At 39.2% G+C, this 21,013-nt stretch overlaps 2 protein-coding genes across 4 annotated transcripts in view; one reads left to right on the top strand and one right to left on the bottom strand.

The window, feature by feature from the left end:
* DCBLD1 (discoidin, CUB and LCCL domain containing 1) overlaps positions 1–16,798 on the top strand; it is a 38,531-nt gene extending 21,733 nt beyond the window's left edge. For both annotated transcript variants that reach the window (XM_063310911.1, XM_063310903.1), the window contains exons 6-15: positions 931–1,064; positions 1,816–1,856; positions 2,347–2,562; positions 3,445–3,566; positions 6,660–6,807; positions 6,891–7,007; positions 7,734–7,824; positions 10,772–10,821; positions 11,781–11,900; positions 15,413–16,798. In XM_063310911.1, the coding sequence (XP_063166981.1) occupies positions 931–1,064; positions 1,816–1,856; positions 2,347–2,562; positions 3,445–3,566; positions 6,660–6,807; positions 6,891–7,007; positions 7,734–7,824; positions 10,772–10,821; positions 11,781–11,900; positions 15,413–15,912 (1,539 nt within the window). In that variant the 3' untranslated portion in view covers positions 15,913–16,798. The remainder of the gene's footprint in view (positions 1–930; positions 1,065–1,815; positions 1,857–2,346; positions 2,563–3,444; positions 3,567–6,659; positions 6,808–6,890; positions 7,008–7,733; positions 7,825–10,771; positions 10,822–11,780; positions 11,901–15,412) is intronic.
* GOPC (golgi associated PDZ and coiled-coil motif containing) overlaps positions 9,123–21,013 on the bottom strand; it is a 39,686-nt gene continuing 27,795 nt past the window's right edge. For both annotated transcript variants that reach the window (XR_010068460.1, XM_063310934.1), the window contains one exon: positions 9,123–9,606. Coding sequence is in view for 1 of the 2 variants with exons in the window: in XM_063310934.1 (XP_063167004.1) it covers positions 9,584–9,606 (23 nt within the window). In the remaining variant the exon portion in view is untranslated. The remainder of the gene's footprint in view (positions 9,607–21,013) is intronic.

The following is a 21,013-nucleotide window of genomic DNA, read 5'->3' as shown; positions in this document are numbered from 1 at the left end:
CAGACCAGTTCAGATGTTGTTTTGCTTCAGTGAAAATGTCTTCTTGGACATATGAACAGAAGACTGTCAGCCAGCAAGACAGTCACCGCGCTATAATATTGCAGGTGCACTGTAGGGCATAGCAAAGAGGAGTTCCTTCACCTCAAAAGCTGCACTGATGTGGCAGTTCATTAAAAGCTCAGTTGAAGCCAAGCACCTTTTAGGCTTTGCACAGTTTGGAGGTATGGAGAGAATTATGTATGTTTTGATCTGGTCAGTATAATTACTGGTTGTTCCTTTATCACTCATAGTGTTCTCTTGTATGTGTGCTTATGTGGGTGTGTAGTTTTATTTAGATCAATGCTAATTGGCATGGGACTTCAGATGCCATTTATTTTGATCCAGTTTACAAATCAGGCATAATAGACTGTTTTAGGAACTAGTTCATTGTCCTCTTCCTCACCCTTTTCATTATAATTAGAGTATCTTCAACCAAATGACCAAAGCATGTGGCATTATTTTTCTCCACCTGCATATTGAGGAAACGACGCTGTTAATGATTTCTGAGCAAGGAAGGATTGCTGCACTGTAAAATATTAACCTCAGAACATATTTACCTAACAAGCAAAATTGGTGCAATCTTTTCAGAAGGCTTTCACAAGTAATGTGAAAGCCTTCTGAGTCACTTGTTGAGATGGGCAGCTATAGAAATCGAATCAAATCAAATCAATCAATCAATAAAGTTGTCTCTTCTCCATTTAAATAGATAATTTATAGAGAATTGCTATAAATTGCTTCCTTTACCTCAAGGAAGGAAAAGAAAAATCATGTCTAATTTTCTATTAGACTTGATTTTTGAAAGAGTGACGTCTTTTATTGGCTAGATGGATGAGAGTTATTTAAGTACTAAAATATAGTCTTTGTTTGTTTAATTTGATTTTGTTACACCAGACGTCCTTATTGTGCAAATCTGCCATACACGCTGGAGTAATTGCAGATGAACAGGGGGGCCAGATCAATATAGTTCAGTTGAAAGGAAAAAATCGGTATCAGGGTATCTTGGCCAATGGCATCCTTTCCCAAGAGTAAGTATTTTTTTTTACTGTCTGGATTGTCATATGTCTTTTTAAGCCAGGATATACTAGAGTACAGCACCTTTCCTTCTCTTTCAAAGTAAGTCATGATTAAACTAGGAAGCCTAAATAACCATAATTTGATCTGCAACTAAAATCATATTTGCATATGCTGTACCTTAGCATAAGGAGAGATACAACCAGTCCTCCCATAGAGAGCTGTTGCCTTTTTTTTTTCCACACAATTGGTCTGCACTTCCCTTAGCATGAGCAACTAAACCATAAAGTCTAAACTTAAATTTTGTTCTGTTGTAATTAATGCAGACTTCCCAGTTTGCTTGCTGAATCATTCAAAGAGAAAACCAGTTGACTCTGGACACTAGATTTGTTCAATTATCAGCCTATTAAATGAAGATACTGTATATTTGTCAAAATTCAGTCCTTGGTTGCCAGGATTTGAACAGCCATGATATTAAACCTTGGTCCCTGAACCACAACTAAAATGCATTTATCACTGGGTGTCCCTTGTACAACCTCAACACTACAGTTAAATAGTAATAGGTATCAGATCTGTCACCCTTACTGTAGGTCATGGAAAGAGTTCATGCCCTGAAATAGAAGTGCTAACAATTCATACAGAAGTAAACCAAATAGCTTAGATAGATAGGTAGATAGATAGCATACACACACACACACACACACACACACACATGTGACAATAGATTGTTAAAATGATAGTATCTGTATCTTTTTTTCTTGACAGTGGATCCCTATCAAATAAGCGATTTATTTTTAACTCAAATGGTAAGGAGTATTATTATTTTGTGTTTTTTTCATTCATTAAAGCATAACTAGTTTAATTATACTTCAAAGCTTAGTACTGTTACCATTATAAATATTATTCAGATATTTCTCAGAACTAAATCTACTTAGCTTGCTACTGAGTGTGTATAACTTTATACAGTTGAACTCTTAACGGTGTGTTTGGGTTCAACACACTTACCTTGAACACCAAATATTCTTCATCGTGGTGTTCTTGATGATGTAACTTACGAATTAGACTACCTATTATCAGAAGAATCATCATCTCTGAAAATCAAAAGCTTCGATTGGAAACTTTATCCAGTTCTTCTGCTAAATAATATACAGGTGCTTCTCATTCAGTTGTTGGGTTGTACATTTGATTAGAGCATTAAAAAAGCCTAAGATAGATGGCTTGCTGGGGAAAGCAAGTATTTCTCTGATATAGTGTGTATGGTGAAAATAAAAATACACACTCTTTATAATCTTAAAGGTTGTGACAAAGCACTGAATTTAGGAGGAGGAGATGCTTTGAATGTTCAGATGACTGCATCATCATCCTGGGATGAAATCAGTGAAGTTGGAGAGTTAGTTAAGTGGTCTCCTGAGAAGGCTTGGCTCAAAGTTCCAGGACCCTCTTGGGCAGCAAACCAGAGTAACCATCGGCAGTGGCTGGAAATTGACTTGAGAGAGAAAACAAGAATTACAGGTCAGTTCAGAGGTCTCCTGCTCAGTACAGCAGCATACCTCTTTGGGATGTGTATCATGATGTTGCGTGCAGGTACGAAAAGTACAGTGCTTGCATCATTAGGGCAGAAGCACTGCTTTTTCATTTGGATGAAAGTGTTGCATCCTACAGATGCCTCTGGGTCAGTTATTCATGGAACAAAATTACTTGCATGCTGTAATTCAGTGGCCATGTGCAGATGGCATAGTAAGCTAGAGCTAAAGAATTCTAGCTCTCTGTAGAACGAACTGTATGTTGCTGCTTTGGGCTCAACCTTTCTCACTAGGCTAAATAAACCTAGATGGCTATGTCTCGCAAGAAGAGCCCAGCTGTAATGTCTGTGTACTGTTCACATGGTCTTGTTTTGGTTGAGTTTTCTGCAGCATGTCCACTATGTTTAGAAACTTGCTTCTCTCCGTAACATTTTGCATCCTGAATCCTCATATTTTTTAAGACCTATATAAACCAGTCTGGTACAGATGAATAAAAATACGATGGTCTTATGTTGTGAGAATTGTCCCTAGCTGCTAGCCAATGCAATCCTTTATGCCCTACTAATGTGGGGTTGAACTGCACTTGTATGTAAAATTGCAATCCAGAATGTACATATTTTCTGGTTTTTATTACTATTTGTAGCAAACCAGGCTTCTTAAATGGACATGCAGTTGTATCTACCATTATTGATAGGAGGTGTGCATGTAAATAAATATGTTTTGAACATGATCAGTGGTGGAAATAATGATAAAATATAAAGCTAACATAGTGATGCTTTTAAGTTTGGTCTCAATATATTAATATTATATGAAGGTTTCATTTCATTTTTATTAACTAATAAAAACTATCCCTGTTTTCTTTCATTACAAGGAATTAGAACTACTGGGTCTACTGTGCTTCATTTTAATTATTACGTTAAGACATTTATTGTGAACTGTAAAAATAACTCAAAATGGAGGACTTACAAAGGAATCTTAAGCAATGAAGAAAAGGTAATGCTGGGATGGAATAGGGAATGGAAGGAGAAAAGGGTTATTGAGTTTTTCTCTCCTGCACTTCAGTCTTTTTTATGAGTTAAGCAGTAGTATTATACTCAGGTGAAAATCCTGTTGATTGAAGTGGGCTTCAAGTAGCCTTAAGTTTGCCTGCGTCATAGGTAGCTTGTAGCTCCCTAGCATTCAGAAGATAGTGGTATTGCTTCACAGTGGTACAACTAGTGAAAATATAAGGAGTTTTTTTTCCCAGTAAAGAGTCTGGATTGGTAGTCAACAAAATCAAGGATTATGTTGACTAGACAAAACTGTAAGCAGCACAGGTCATGAAGTAACAAAGCATAGTATGCTATCTGAAGCAATTTCTTTCTTTACAAGCCAACAAAATACACTGGGCAAATAAATATTGTCTCTTCTTTAAACGAAACCCTACAGGCTATAAACCAGAATATATGGTTTTTAGGGAGATATCCTATTAACCAAAGCTTATAATTATAATTGAGGCCTACAACCTGGTGCCCTCCAGATATTTCAACTATTCTATAGTATAGTAGTATAGACTACTGCAATGAGCTCTACATGGGGGTACCCTTGAAGAGTATCCAGAAACTTCAGCTGGTCCAGAATGCGGCTGTGCGGGCTATTTTTGGTGCCCCTAGAAGGGCACACATAACACCTTTGCTACGCAAGCTGCATTGGATACCAGTTTGCTTCCGGGTCCAATTCAAGGTGTTGGTTATCACCTTTAAAGCCCTACATGGCATGGGACCGGGTTACCTGAGGGACTGCCTCTTCCCCGCATCATCAGCCCGTCCCACCCGATCATGCAGAGAGGGCATGCCACGGACCCCGTTGATAAGAGAATTCCATCTGGCGGGGTCCAGGAGGCGGGCCTTCTCTGCAGTGGCGCCCGCCTTTCGGAACATCTTGCCCCCGGAGGTGAGATTAGCCTATCGCTCCTAGCCTTCTGGAGGAAGTTGAAGACCTGGTTCTGCCAACGGGCTTGGGGCAGGGAGGAGAATCGCCATACTTGTGGTTGGCTAGTGCCTTGAAGTGCCCTCCTACATAATGACTGAAGGGGATCACAGCCATCTGGATTTTATTAGATGGGGTAGTTGAGAAACTGTTTTAGAGGGATTTTATTGGAATTTTATTATATATTTATTGTTTTATATTGTAAACCACCCAGAGTCTCTCCGGTTGGAGGAGATGGGCAGTGACAAATTTGATAGATAGATAGATAGATAGATAGATAGATAGATAGATAGATAGATAGATAGATAGATAAAGATAGATAAGATAGATAGATAGATAAAATTCTCAGCCATAGGAAGCATAACTGCTGACAAAGTGTTGCCTGCTCCTAGCCCACAGTATTCAGAAACTTTTCTGGGAAGTGTATGCAAAACTAGCTTGCACATTGAATTGTATATATGCTATAAATATATGTCTAACGTTATTTGTTAATGGCTTTTTGTGAGTCCACCAGTTTTGATGATGGGAACTGCTAAATATTTTGAAACCTGTGTATTTAGTTTTAAGAGCTACAAAATGCATATTACTCTATTTTTTTTTCCTTTTCCTGGAAGCTTTCTGATTTCTAATATAGCTGTAGTCCCAGTACATCTAAAAGAAACAAGGTTGGGGAAGGCTGATCTAAAATAGTCAGTTTCCTTTTCAAGGGAAGATCTAGACTTCCATGACCTCTTTCATCTTTAAAGCTCATAATGTAAAAAAGGCCTGGAACCCATCCAGTTAATACACAGTTGGAACTGGTGAAATTCAGCCTTTATTAATAACGGGATGTTGGCTTGCTCTTTTATATGAGAATCTTTTTTTGACTCTTACTACCAAAGAAGGTGAATTGGAGGAATATGGATTATCTTCCTGCATCATATATCTATGGCACATAGTTATCTTGTGGACTTCATTACCATAAGGCATGGTGATGGCCACTAATTTGGATGGCTTTAAAGGGGGACTGGACACATTCATGAAGGATATGTCTATCAAGGACTATTAGGCCTATAGATTCATTGTTCTCTTTGGGTTGGGGGAAGCATGACTCCAAATACCAGTTGCAAAAAAAAAAAAAAAGTGGATGGATTTTTGAGGATCACAAGGTTGACCACAAGGTGAGAAACAAAATGCTGGACTAAAATGGGCCTGGATCCAAAATAGTAGGGCTTTTTCTTCTTGACTTCCATCATCAATATCCAGCAGTGGCTATGCTGCATGGAGACAGTGGGGATAGCTGGAAAGCATTCGTTTCAGGATGGCTTTATTTGCTTGGTTGTGGTTTTTATGGCCTGTCCCAATCAGAAGACGTGGCAGATTATAACAGAGTAAAAACAGAACTCTTGGGATCAGCTAGTTTTAAACACTTGGTGAATAAGGCTGTTTGGGCTGCTTTTCAAAATGCCATGATGGACAGGTCATCTCGGACCTCTGGGGGTAGTGCGTTCCAAAGATCTCCTCTCTGGTCCATGATCTCCTAACCTCTTGATGGGGGAAACTCTTAGTAGGCTCTTTCAAGATGTTCTTATCCCAGTGATATGCTGAATAGAGCTTTACAGGTGATGACCAGCACTATAAATTGAGCCCTGCCTACTGGTAACCATCATTGGGATTTTAGAAGCGGTGTTATCCTGCAGTGATGTGGTTGACCTGCAAGTGATCTTGCTGTGGCATGGAAAGTAATGTTCCTCTTTTCACTGTTTAATGAAATTGACTCTTCCATCTTGCATCCATCATTATTGTGCTGACTTAGCAGTTTGTGGCATCCAGGTTTGGATTCTCCAGTCCTATGAAGCAGGTCTTCTCTGTGCCAGATACTGCTCAAATTCAGGCCTGAAAGACATTTGCTGTTCAGGCAGTCAAAAAAACACCCAATTTCTAGTATCATAGTCATTGTATATTTTAGACACTGACAAAAGAGATTTGAATTGCTCAGTTTATCCTCCCCTTACATTTTCTTGAAATATTAATTTGTGGAAGAAGAAATGGTATTTTATAAATCCCCACTTGTTCCTAACTTGTCTCTAGATTATCCTGTCTTGTGTGTGTTTAATTATTTTTTCTTTCATACTGCAGATATTCAAAGCCAACTCAAATCATGGAGATGTAGTTCGGAATAATTTTATTCCCCCTATAGTAGCTCGCTTTGTGAGAATTATTCCTCAGACCTGGCACAAAAGAATAGCCCTGAAGGTGGAACTTATTGGTTGTCGTGCAGCCCAAAGTAAGCCATTTTTATCCTTACAGATCTGACTGTCCCACAAACAGGGACTTATGTGTCAACATATTGTTTTATCTGTTTTGCAGATAACAGCTCTCTTACTCATCCACTCTGGCAGAGACCAAGTCAAAGCACAGGTGTTTCAACTAAAAAAGATGGCCACTCAATCACAGAATCTATACCTTTAGTTGAAACGCACTTAGGTATGACAATCAGTGTACATCTGTGTATGTGAAATGGAGGAGAAAAGTTACCATCCATCCTTGGCCATCAGAGAACCACAATTCAAAAAGTAGTCACATAGTCCAAGGCTGCAGGCAGGCAGTCCCCATCCCCCCCGCCACCCCACACAAACATTTTCCATATCTATCTGCTCTCCACACATTTGTCCAGCATTCCGCTTGTGGCTTCTGCTTCCTGAGATGGTATCTCTGAAGTTTGATAGCACAGTGGCAGACTTGCATTCTCTTTTGCTTTCTTCAAAAATAAGAATGAAAATGGGAGTGGGCTGCAGTCTGCTCCCATTTTCATCCTTAACATGCCCTTCAAGTGGTCCAAAATCACACCATTGGAATTCTGCCATTTTGACAGCATCATTTAATCATAATGGGCTTGAGTAGAAGCAGTGATTCAATAATGAGCTTACTCCAGTAAGAGCCAATTATGGAGGATGAGATATTTGGTACTTACACTAGCCATTTTTCCATCAACTCTGATAATACGTACAGCGTTTTAAAGTCAAGATAGACTAGCACTGTGTCAATTTTGCTTTCGCAGTAGAATAAAGAGTGCTTTAATGCCCTTCCTGACCTCTTTATATACTAATACAATGTGATCATTAGTGTGTAGTGCAGCTCTCATGTCAGTTTTCTAGCTTTGTTTTCAACCTATTTTAAAACTTGATACATGTTGTTTTGATTTTTTTTAAGGATTGAAACTTACGGCTATCATTATTCCAATCTTGGTGGTGCTTTTGCTGTTCCTACTATCAGGAATTTGCATCTCTACTGCAGTGCGAAAGTATGTGACTTGAATTTTTCTCATTCAGAGCTGAGACACATTATCATTGTCATAGCTTGGATAGGTGCAGCCTCTTTATTCATTATAGTGGTTCAAGAGTAATTGGTAGTTGAAGGCAATTCCATGGGAAAAGAATAGATGGTTTTGTTTAATTATTTTATATATTTGTTTCTTAACTATTGCATGCATGATATCTCATTTAATTCCCAACAGTTTTAATTAGTTGATCAGGCTTCCACAATTCCCAGCCTCCTAGATGCAAGATTTCTTTGTCTCCTCCTCTAGTAAGCTTATTCTCTTGTCATCCATTCATGTACCGTATATACTGGTGGATAAGCCCATCTGCGGATAAGCTGACTCTTGAATTTTTAACCAAAATACCATGAAAAATGGGCCACCCGTGAATAAGCTGACCCTCCAAATTTTTGTATGTTTTAATTTTCACAACAATTGACTTATCTGCAGATGGCACATTTTTCATGGTATTTTGATTAAAAATTCCAAGGTTGGTTTATCCATAGATGGGCCAGGATACACAGGATACATAGGTAATTTTAAAAAGTTTTACTGTATATATTTGCTGATAAGCCTATCTTGGATAAGCCAAGCTCAACTTTTGGGGTGTATTTTGGAACCTAACATTCCTGGTTTATCCATAAGTATATACGGTAATGATAAATTGCAACTAACAGGAATGGAGGGGTTTGGGAAGAGCTGACTATTGTTTGACAAAGTGTGCCTGCTCAGAGAGTGTTTTTCCCGCATTTCATGGGCAAGCATAGCAGAAGAATAAGATCAAAGCGTTGTATCAAGATGCTTTCAGGGAGCCCTGCCAATTCATTAACTGTTAATTATTTGCATGAAGGATTAACTTAGAATATGATAGCTGCCCTTGGTTTAGCCTTGAAAGAGGGAATCATTTTTTGTTTTTTTTTAGCACTCAATCATAAAAGGAACAATGAGGCAGAGGGAAAAATCATGTTAAGCTTTGGTTTGTAATGAGGCATTGCTGTGATTCCTGAACTTAGGCAAAAAGAAGTAGTCTTTGAAAAATATTCTCCGGGCAGTTTTTTTCTCCCTCTTTCTCTCTCTCACACACAACACACAGAGAGCTACACAAGGATGCAGTTTGGTGGTTGTTGGCTGATCATGGAATACAAACCCAACTACTGTGAAACCTTGATTTAAAGTATCCCCGTTTAGCCAATTTTAGATGCAGTGGATCAAATTTCAATCTGGACATCCTGCTGAAATAATGGACAAATCCCCTACATCCAAAGTAGTCTAGACGAGACAGATAAATTTCTATTAATTTTACCTTGATTTTCAACATCTGCAGCAGTTCATGTCCCAGATTTCCTTAAATAGCTTACATTTCTCTTTGCGTAATGATGCAATAACAAAAATCACTGTGATGATGTACTTTCTTATTTAATGGACTTTTGGGGGGAGTATCCAATCCCCCCTTCCTGCAAATGGCCCATTAAAATAAGGTTTCACTGTCCTGTAGCTTTTAGCCACACTTTCTTTCTGAATTGTACTGTACGTCACAATAAGCCAAAAAGTGAGTTCCATATTGCTGCGTGGAGGCTGCTTTTTGAGAAAGCACATGTTCAGGCTGCTGGTGAGCAGGGAGAAATTGGCAGGCGTGGACACAACCTGATTGACACACTGAGTGAGTTGACATCCTGTCAAATCATCTTACACTCCACTTTCCTCCTTGCAAAGCCAGCTAGAGTCTTAGTGATGAATGAACTGTCTAACTCCTCTTCACCCTAGAACCTGATGAAAGGAATAGTGTTATTGGACAGGCAGATGCGGACGATAAGACCTTCCCACTCCTTATCTTGAGTGATCTCTTCAAATAAAGAGTGAGCGAGAGCATTCTGCTGCTTTGACAGCGCAAAATGATCCATTGGAACAGAAGGTCATAAATGTCACATGATGCTTTTGATTGCCTCAGCCATACACAGTCCAAGTGGACTTATGAGATGGATCCTGTTATCTATAAATCAAGGTTTGAGCAATGGCACAAATAACGATTTTGGAGGCAACATATTTTTCAGAGCAGCCTTAAGACATTAAACATATTACTGGACTGGCTTGCTAACAAACTAAAAAATATTACCTTTTTATGGTGTGTGTCAGGTTGGGAAATAGGTTCATCATAATACTAGTTTCACTCAAAAGGTGCTGGACTAGGAGAGGGGAGACCCAGGTACAAATTTACCCTTAGTCATGGAGGCTTACTGGCTGTCTTTGAACCAGTTGTTCTATCTCAGCCCCACCTACCTGCAGAGTTGTTGTGGCAATAAAATGGAGATCTCCATTTTTAAGCCACCTTGAACTCATGAAGGAAATGCTATAACAAATAAAAAGGGAAATTATTAGCTTTTTGATTTGTTTGTATTTGTTTAATGAAGCCTTAAATATAAATAAAAATAATTTTAAGTCAAAAACCCATAGCACCTGTCATGAGTAAGGATGGCGAGCAGGGGGCTCCCATCCAGGGTGGAAAACGCATGCGTAGTACTGAGGAATTAAGCAGCCGTTCAAAGAGACACAGATCAGGCCCGCCTTAGCCTTTCGGGTTTATATGTCTGGGTTTTTCCCACGCTTATTCAGTTTGTTAGGATTCTGTTTATGTAGCAGTAATAAACACTAGAGAACTACTCCTCGTCTCAGTGTGTGTCTCACTGTTAGGACAGCACCTGAGTTTGGAAGCCTAGTGAAAATATAGTAGGAAAGCTATGTACATGGCTTCTAGGAAAGTAACAAATCTGCCCATGATTTGTAGACTCTTGATAGGATCCATGGTAGTAAAACTTGGGAAGACATAGGACTGAAAATTCAGAGTTGCCTGCAAATTGGAGTTTACAAAGTCACAGACTCTATGAAAATTGAACTGAAGCAGGAAGTGTGCCATTGATTTTGTTCTTCATTACAGAAAAGGAGAGAAAGGTCTTACATGTGGTTCATCTGACACTGGAAAACCAAGTTAGTGGCAATCTTTTGTTTTTGTTATATGACAAGAAGGAAGAAAAGTGCTTCCTGTTTATCAGTAATACCTTTTGGATTCAAGTATTTGGAGGAATATACTTGACCTGTCCTTCCTTTCTCTCTCCTTCCCTCTGTGGGCCACAGTACAGTCATGTTTTATATATAGTGAGTGAACAGAGCTGGAAATTCAGAGAGCGGCTGGCACTGATCCTGCTCATCCTGTTTTTCAGCTTCCCTGACGGCTGTGCTAGAATCTGTGGACAGTCTGATTCTCATATTTGTTCCCCTGCCACTTCATAAATTGCATGGATAACATATGATGCTGTAGAACCGCAAAGGTTTTTAAAGAGCACTTTTGTGTATTACACTGCTGCTTTTTTCCAGCAGGGCCTGGCTGTGACGAGAAGCATAGCAAGCCCTAAACTCCAGTAGCACCAGGATTGTGAGGGCACATTAAAGAGATTTAATATATTTTCTTGGCTGTACAAGAAATGAAGTGCTGCTTTCCACAGGTTGTTTTGTAGAGCTAGAAATCCTGTGTATAGGGGAGCCTTTGCTGTCTCCCTTCGAGAGATTGCTCCCACACACTATCTGTTTGCCATATAGAAAAGAAAGTATAAACCTCCATTACTGTAAGAGGTAAGAAAACTAATTGTCCTAGTAGAATTCCATTCAAGTGTCTCTGGATTCAACACTTTGAGGCTTACAGAGATAATCTGTAATGTATTAATGCTAGTAGTGAAGATTCAGATACAAACTATAATTAACTCTGTCCCGTTGTTTTCTGAATCATCATTTTAAAGGCAGTTTTATGTTATAATTACTTACTAAATCTATATGTCACCAACTCACAACAACTTAACAGTAAATATATTCTCTGCATGCAGTGTTTTAGATTAATTCACCTTTTGAGATTTAACATAGCTAGGATCTGAATTTCAAGGTTTCTGTTCTAGGTTTCTGGAAACAAATCCAACCGCCCTTTGTCCGTTATCAGTCTGTGGAATTCACCATCACTTACAATAATGAAAAGGAGGCACCCAAAAAGCTAGAACTGGTCACAAGTGAGATAGCAGGTAACTCTTTGGCAAACAGTCACTATTTCTCACACTATAATGTGCAAAAGGTTTTGATCTCCCTGTCCTTAACTAGGGAAAGGAAGCATAGTTCATAGGTAATTGATATATAATGACTTTCTCTCTTCAGAAAGGCTTACGTTCCTAGATGGTTTCTAAGTGATTAAGGGGAACTTTCCAGCCCTTTGGCAAAATTTTGCATTTTTAAAAAAGTAGTATACAGGTAGTCCTCAAGTTACGACCATTCATTCAGCGACTGTTTGAAGTTAAGATGGTGCTGAGTGAATAGTAGTTATGCCTGGTCCTCAAAGTTGTGGTGCCCCCATAGTCACATGATCAAAATTCAGGCACTTGGCAGCACCTGCGTTTATGACCGCAGGGGTGCTTCAACTCCCCCTCATCTGCCCCCCACCTCTGCCCTTTTGCCCACCCTGTGCTTCACTGGCCTGCTGGCCCTTCCAAAACCTCACAAGAAGGCTGCATGTGATTTGGACAAGGCCACAGACAAATTGAACAAGGGGAGGGTGCACCCTCAGGAAGAAGGCCTGGCATGGGCAGCAGCTGCCTCACGAAGGGCCAGGCACGCCTCGTCATCAGCGGTAGGAAGAAAAAAGCGAAGGTCAGCTGGAGCAGCAAGGCCGGCAGGGACAGTGAATGCAGGGTGGCAAGGCTGGCAGAGTACAAGGAGCCCAAAAGGGCAGAGATGGAGGGGAGATAGCCTGGTGGGAGGAGTTGAAGAGGAGGCAGTCCCTTATTTTATCAAGGCTCGGGGCTGGGAGGGACCAAGGCAAGAATGGCTTGGATCAGGGTGGGTCCTCAGCTAATGATTGGTGGGATTCAGTTAACGATGGCAATGGAGACTGCCATTGCTAAGCAATGTGGTCACGATGTCACACTTTACAACCACATCGTTTAGTGATGGAAATTCTGGTCCCACTTGCTGTCATAATTCAAGGACTACCTGTGTTATGTTTAAAAAACAACATTGCTAATGTGCTTATTGACGTCTTTGGAATGTGCTGCTTTTCCCCCACTGCCCCCCATCACTGCTAATATGAATATTTATGAAAGCCATAATCACTCAAGAATGTTGGCTAAATGGGTTCCTTCGGTAAGAGGCTAGATAATGCAGAATCTATTCGGTTCTTCTGAGGAACCTTTGACACTAAATAACTTCTATTCATGATTGAGGATTTGTTGAAATGTTGTAGATACCAAGTTTAATGCATCCTATCATGGGGGTTTTGTAATTCACTAGATCTAATGCAAGACAGTTAAACTTTGATTTTGACTAGTCCAAACAAGCAGATGGGAAAGTAAAAAATGGATAGCCCTTTTTCTTCCCATGCTTATTGGAGTGCATTCATCTGTTATCTTATCAGGATATATGTATAATCCAAAGGCAAGTTTCTATATAGGGGATAGATGCCTGTTTGATATTTCTCTCCAGTGAGAGAAGAGGGCATGTTTAACTTCAGATGTTCTAAACAACTCTGGAAAGAAGCACTTTCCCACAAGACTAATTTTATAGCTTTATGGGAGATACAATCCACAATCTTACAAGCCCATTTCAGCAGCCACTGAAAGCCTTTCAAGATTATGCTGCTAAAGGATGGAAAAAGGATGGTTCTGGGAAACATTTTTTAAATTTACTTTTGACCCCCCAAAAAGGCTAAAATAAGCATATTCAGTCTTTGCTAGGTTTAATGCATTCTGTCATGGGGGTGTTCTAATTCACAGGATTTAATGCAAGACACAGTATAGAACATCTCTTGATGCATTTTTTAAATTAAGATATCAAAACAGCATTGGTTTTCAGTTCTTGCAGCCTAACTTTGCAAGCGTAATTTACTACTAGATAATTGCATTCCATTGTTCCTTCCTCCCTCTGTCTACTGGAAAGACAATCACAGAGGCTTGAAATATTTTAAGTATACTTTTGCACTACTGAAAATGTTTGCAAGTGGTAATGTTAGCTGAATTTGTATGTACCTATCTATAACTCTAAGAACTCCTCTTTAGAGTTAAGAGAGACTGGTCAACACTGCCTCTTTCAGTTTGACACTGGCTTTTGTCCCTAGCTGGTGGAACATGGTCTCTTCTCTCCTCTCCCCACCCCCGCTCAGGCTCCCTCAGAGCCTTCGGCATTGGGTAGCTTTGTCCCTCGGATGGTCCCCTGCTCCATTTCTGAGAGTCTTGCCCAAACCTCTCCTTAAACCTGCAACCCTTCAGCTATGTAATCCTGCTGTCCCTCTGAGGTTCACAAGCCAACGTTGCTCTTTACTAAAACCAGTAACACCATCTTCCAACAGCCAACGCTAAATTCATCTTGTGTTACCAATCATCACACCTCCCCAGGTCTCTTCCCAGCAGACTCTGTGGTTTTTTAAGTGTCTGCCTTTTTGTAAGCTCAGCAACTACCCCTCCATTCTCCTGTGATAACTTGGTTTTCCATATTTTTTTATCTCTCCTATTCTTAGTTCTAAGTTATCTCTCCTATTCTTATCAGTTAAATTAAAACAAAGTTTGTTTGGGTGCTTGGGGGATAAGTGACTCACTCACAGGAAAGCATGGAGTCCCACAGGATGTCATAAACTTCCCATCCCCAAAGTACAAAACAAGCCCCTCCAAAATTGGCTCAGTCTTTTTCAGCATTCATCTCCTGCTAGACCTGGAGAATAATACATTCTGCCACCTCAAAAAGTTAATATCCCATTGTATTGTTAGTATTCCTGTGATATATTTACTTCTATTTCAGCTTCCTCTGTATTAATTTATTAATTTGCAACATTCCTTTTCAGAGCTTAACTGTCATTCCTTTCTGGATAAATTTGAAAATATAATGTGCTTTTTTCCATTTCTCCTGTTGCATACAGTTCATATGGCTTAAGTAATCTGAGGCATTACCCCTGAAGCACCTAATGAAATGTCCAACTACGACCTTTAGCTGACTTTGTTAATGGGGTGTGCAGGAATTTGCCCTGCGGCATAAGGATGGATTCAGCAAGGGTTCTTAGCCATCACAATTCATACAATGCAGGTGGTCCTTGCTTAATGACGGTAACTGGGACTGGGATTTCCATCGCTAAGCAATGTGATTGTAAAGTGCAGTGCCCGGTTACTTTCGTTAAGCAAGAGCCGCACATGACCCCAACTTCCTGCTGGCTTCCCCATTGACTTTGATTGTGGGAAACTGGCAGGGAAGGTCATAAATCACGATCATGTGACTGCAGGATGCTGCAACAGTCAGAAATCTGGGCCAGTTGCCAAGTGTCCAGATCGCGATCATGTGACTGCAGGGGCACTGCAACAGCCAGAAGTTGGAGGATCGGTTGTAACTACCCCTCATTCAGCACCATCGCAAGTTTGAATGGTCGCTGAATGAGTGGTCATTAACCGAGGACCACCTGTACAGCAAACTACTCAGGAATTGGTGTGAAATGATATTGTGGCTGGCATCCATATTCAACCTGAACTGGAATTTCAAAGGTGTGATTCTGTCTTCTGTCTAGATTATCAACAACCTATCATGATAGGAACTGGGACAGTTACCCGACAGGGATCTACTTTTAAACCAATGGATACAGAGGATGAAAAGAAATGTCTCTCAGAGAACAGAAATCATTACAACTGCCCACAAAGAAGAAATCACCATGATTATGCACTGCCTTTGACCAATCAGGAACCAGAATACGCCACTCCTATTATAGAGCGAAGTACAGGAATTGAAAATGCTTTTTCTTCAGAGAATTGCTACAACGTTCCTACTGTTTCTTCTTTTCCTTCTGGGACTTTTCCTGCCTTATGCAAGACAGATGGAAACAGTGGAGATTATCAAACACCACAAAACGTTAAAGAGTATGATAAGCCTCAAATTAGTATCTTGCCCACGGTGGACTGTAATACTTGCTGTCGAAAGCCGCAAGCCAAATCCCTGACAAATGAGGGTTATTCAACACCTAGATACGACCTCAAACCAATAAATCAGACTGCGGTGACAGCACTTTTATAATCTACAGCTCATGAAAAGTTGATGATCCAGGCACAGGAAAGGATCTAAGAGAAACTAAATGTGCTTTTGTACAAGGATACTGAAATTTCTGCAAAGTGCAAGCGAGTGATATGCCAATTTTTCTTCCTTCCACCATGAGAAGCCTTCAAAATGAAGTCCGTGAGCAGTGGATTCTCTACAGCAGAGTTGTTGGTGCTCCATTTTAATATTGTGCAATGTGTACATATATTTTTAATTTAAGAAAAATAACAGTACGTTTAATTTGTTGTCTCTTTGTTAATGAAAACACAGCGCACTGATCTCTAGGTGGGGCAGTATTCTAAATTCAGATAGTGCAGCTAGTACTCATTCTTGGAAGTTCTTTCATAGTTAGAATGGATAGTTAAGTAAACAAACAGATGTATTTAAAATTTTTGCACTTCCCACAGAACACAAATTTTGTACTAAGAAAAAGTGTTTCACAATTTATGTAAACTGAGTGATAGCAGTCCTTTCTTTTTAATTTATTCTGGATAGTCATGTGGAAGATAAGGTACAGAACTCCCATGACTAAAAAAAACTTAATCATTCACTCCTCTGAGATTTCCATAGGCACTGCCTACATATTAGCAAGTATATTCACAACTGGTAAGAATTAGAAAGCTTATTTTTAAATGAAAGTTTAGATTCTCAGGGAATGGAATTAGGCACAACTTCAGCGGTATGTTACATTTCTGCACTCCCTCAAAATGTCACAGAATGTATAGTGTTGTTAGCATCTAAACGTGAGTTGCATATATATTTGGACCTAATGTTTTTCATGCTGTTGTAAACAAAATATGCTTATTTCATCTTTGGAAAACATGGAAAAAATAAACTGCCTACCAAGGTTATGCAAACTGCTGAAGTTAATGAGTTGATTGCATCTTTATGATCTATCTTTATTCTTTTTTGGGGGGGGAGTGACTTCAAGTCAGCTTTTGACTCCTGGTGAGTGCCTGGACCAGTCCCTGCAGTTTTTTTGGCAAGATTTTGGAAGTGGTTTGCTATTCTCTCCTTCCTAGGACTGAGAGAGAGAGAGAGAGAGAGAGAGAGAGAGAGAGAGAGAGAGAGAGAGAGACTACCATGGTAATTTATCTTAGGAGAATCCAGCCCATAGGGATTAGCTGATGCCTCAGTGTGTTGGGTGAACACTGTAAATTGAATAAACCATGAGCGTTTTTTTGAGAACATACTATATATTTAGTTTCTCCTTCAAACTTTTGAGGAATGAAATTTCCATAGTTGTTGGGGGATATGCTACTGGATTGTACAGTATTATCCAGTCAACGAATCTACATAGTATCTATTGTTTTATGGGAAAAGAGAAAATTTCCAGACAAAGCTAAACTGGCACAAATCCATGAATTCAGAGCCCAGAATAATTCTAGTAAAGGGATAATTCAGAGTAGATGGAAATAACATTTGATCTGCTATGAGACAACTTTGTTCAGCTAAACTACTTTAAAAACTGATGTAGAGAATATTCTCATGGAAATTTATGTAGAGAGGTAGTTCATTTTTTTGCCCATCATTTATGCAGCACTCTAAAAACTTTGGAACTTTCCTCTGATGCAGTAATATTCTCTCAACAGAACTATACTGATTTATCTTTCTGCTTTGCAGATTTCTGCAACATTTGAGAGAACTATACTATTTCATATTCAGTTAAAACAATAGGGGTAGGGATTCAATAACTAAGACCATGGTAGAAAAACTACCCCAATTAGGCTGGACAATACTATGTAAGTGCATCATTAGTTTCCAAATAGTGAAAGGTTACCATGGACAATTATATTTATCCTGGACTACGGAATAGAAAGCAAATTGAAATAAAACTATTCAAAAGCAAGATTTAAAGTTTTTATAAACTCTATAGTACATGGAACAATTGAAATAAATGTTCAAATGCCCCAACAGCGCTGAATAGTGTATCCAGTACGGTTGGGACATGTTCAGAGCTCAGCAGAATACACAAACAGGAGCATGCCTGTTATAATATTAACTGTGGTAGAAAAAACATGGTTTGTAACTAGTAGCTGGCAATGGTGAACAGCTTCTTGTAAATCTGCAGATACGACAGGTTGCCAGGATTTGCCTTTTTGAAATGGTCAGATTTATCTTCTAAATGATGTATCTTTATCAGAAGTGTACTGAGGTCAGAAGCCCAGTATTCCACCTTAGCAATATAGAGTGCCACTTCGAAATGAAGACTGGGGTATCTCCAAAATTAGCTATGACTTAATTGTGTCTGCTTTCTTGTCTGGAAACATGGCATTAAAGGTTAACATTTTTCTAGTTACAGTACAAAGCTGAATTGAAATTGAAAGAAAAGTACTTCTGTAGTGAAATCATACTTGCATCAGTGTAACAATTTTTTTATTATTCATGCAGTTCATCTGAAAAAGACCTTGAAAATGACTATTGAGGACTAAATAGATAATCTGAGTGCTGCTTATTCCAGTTCCCACTGAAAAATAAAGCTGTTATCTGCTGATGCACTTCTCTGAGATTTATGGCGATAAGAGCCCATAAACTGCTGATTAATAGCGAAGAATATGAAACGTACCTCCTTTTTAGCTGTCAGACAGCAACAGCAGCTTTGGTAAAATGTTGGTAAAATCAAAAATCAAAACATGGCAAGCGTAGTCTCTTCTGATTGTGATTGGGCAGCTAACTAATTCTGACAGGTTACAAATAAGCAGTGAGAGTTAATTTGATTAAATATTAATTTCTTGAGGTCAAATCCTACGCTTCAGAACCCTTTGCTTTAAACTTTTAGCTACATGCTTAATTCTGGGCTTTGCTCTGGATTTTTTTTTTTTTAATGAGGCAAAGCACATTAGCACTGGAAAATAAATGTTTGGACTTGCACCATGCTGTAGATAAAACCTTACTCCCCGGGGTTAGGAAAAAGATCAGAACTACAGCAGAGAATGAGTTGAGCCTCAGCAACTACACTAAATAGCTACACTTCGGGACTGAGGTGAAGCTTGCTCAGCACAGGGCTGTACAGTACTCACCCAGAAACAGCAGGTTTGCAGTCGGGGAACACTCCTTGTTCCCAAGCCTTCACTGGATTTGCAAGTGATTGCTATGGCAAGGAGCATGTTTGTACAATTAGATCTAATGCACCAATTGTCATACTTCCTGAGCCAGCTGGATTTAGTAACAGTTATATGTCTTGACTACAACCATCCTGACTATTGCAAGGCATTGTACATATGGCTGCCCTGGAAAAGTCTGCCAATATTGCAATTAGTGCAACATGTGGCAGTCAGGCCGTTGACTGGTACAAGGTAAAGGAAACATAAAATGCCTTTCTGAAAGATCTGCACTGGATACCAATTGCCTATTGCCAGTTCAAGATACTGGCACCGTTTCAGCCTTAAACAGCTTAGGGCCTGACTACCTGTAGAATTGGATGAACCTTTTGGAGATACTCCCACTGCCAAAAGTTCATCTATCAGATATCTGGAAAAAGTCTTCTGAGTGGCTCCCAAGCAGTGGAATGTGCTCACCAAAGTTACAGACTAAAGGGACTTTTGACACTGTCCATGAATGCTCGTATTATTTACATGTGGAAAGAGAATTATAAAAGCATTTGAATTAGGAATGTGATAAGAAAAATTCAGAAGTTACCCAGAATTAAGCTGTGATGATTCTACATTGTTTTAAAAAGGTACAAAAGGAACATAAGGATTATTTTTAGCCTAAATTACACAAATTATCTGCCTAATCCAGCCTTTGCCAATTTGGCACTTCCCAGATCTGTTGGACTCCTGTAATTCCCAGTTCACAGGGCTTTTGGCTATGCTAGTTAGGGATTATTGGCAAGGCTTCAGATTAGGAAAGGCTGATTTTTACCCCATCCTATCCTGACAGATGTTTTTCACAATCTCACACTGAAGATGCTCTCGCTTCTACAGTTCAAGATATTTTAAGGGGAATTAATTTCTAAATTAATTTCTAAAATGCTGCATGGGTATACATAAACATGCTTGCTAACAGAATCTTCACATACACTACACCCAACCTTCAGTATCTTATTCCCCCTCACATCTGTATACACCCTTATATGTTAAGCTTTCCCCTAATGGGGGAAAGCATGGAAGAAGCCTGAAATCACATGATTACTGCACACATGTTCTTTAGTTCTCTGACTTTTACAACCTAGATTAGAAATTCAAGTGTTTTCAGAGATCTAGATTTACTCTTAACTCTAAAGAAAATGTTGCTCAGAAGAAATCTCGAAAGCATATTTATTGCCCAGAGATAACAATACAGTCAAAACAACTGCTCCACCACAGGCATCAGATGATGCAGTGAGCCATGCCCATGCACAATCAAATGAAGATACTAGTCTCAAACATTTTATCTAAGAAACTACAGTCATTTCAATGTAATACATACTGAAGGGTTTTTGTTGCTGTTCTTAGTAATTCACTGCATTAGAAAAGCAGGCCAGATAGTAAGAAGAAAAGAAAACCACCACTTTGCATTAAGTTGAGGTGAAAATAACCCCCTAGCTTTGCATCACCTACAGAACAGTGTAGACAGGCAGAGGGTTCCCCAAAAATCTCAAACAGAATTTTTTTCCAGCTCACCCAGAGCTGCCAGAGGTTGAACCTGGGAGCTTTTGTATCCAGAAGATGTGCTATCCCATTGAGCTGCAGACAACTGTTTGACAGTAAACCTTTTAAACTGACTTTATGTCTACAAAAATATGCATGTGGTAAGTTGTGAGCTCCTCAAAGGATGTATCTTGTTAAAAATGCTGTTGCTACATTAAAACCCAAGTTGTTATAATGCTCAGGTAGCATCCAGTCCAAAACAATTATAAAGTAGGTGTATTAAAACCAATATTCCCTTGACTGAGAATAGCAGCTTCCACACATTAAATCAGAGCTATGAAATAGGCACTGCTAAATGACAAATGTCAAATATTTAGCATTTACACTAAATGTAATTCAGTAATTTAGTAGCAGGCAAGAATATTGTATTCATTCAACTTCCTCTAACAGATTACTTAATAAACAGGAAATGAGTTTAGTAATTCAGGAATCAGAATTACTGCAACACA

The sequence above is a fragment of the Candoia aspera genome, chromosome 1 (genome assembly GCF_035149785.1).
Source record: "Candoia aspera isolate rCanAsp1 chromosome 1, rCanAsp1.hap2, whole genome shotgun sequence".
In the NCBI taxonomy this organism is placed as follows: domain Eukaryota; kingdom Metazoa; phylum Chordata; class Lepidosauria; order Squamata; family Boidae; genus Candoia; species Candoia aspera.
Note: the sequence above shows the minus strand (reverse complement) of the source record. Positions and strands in the feature narration are given on the sequence as shown.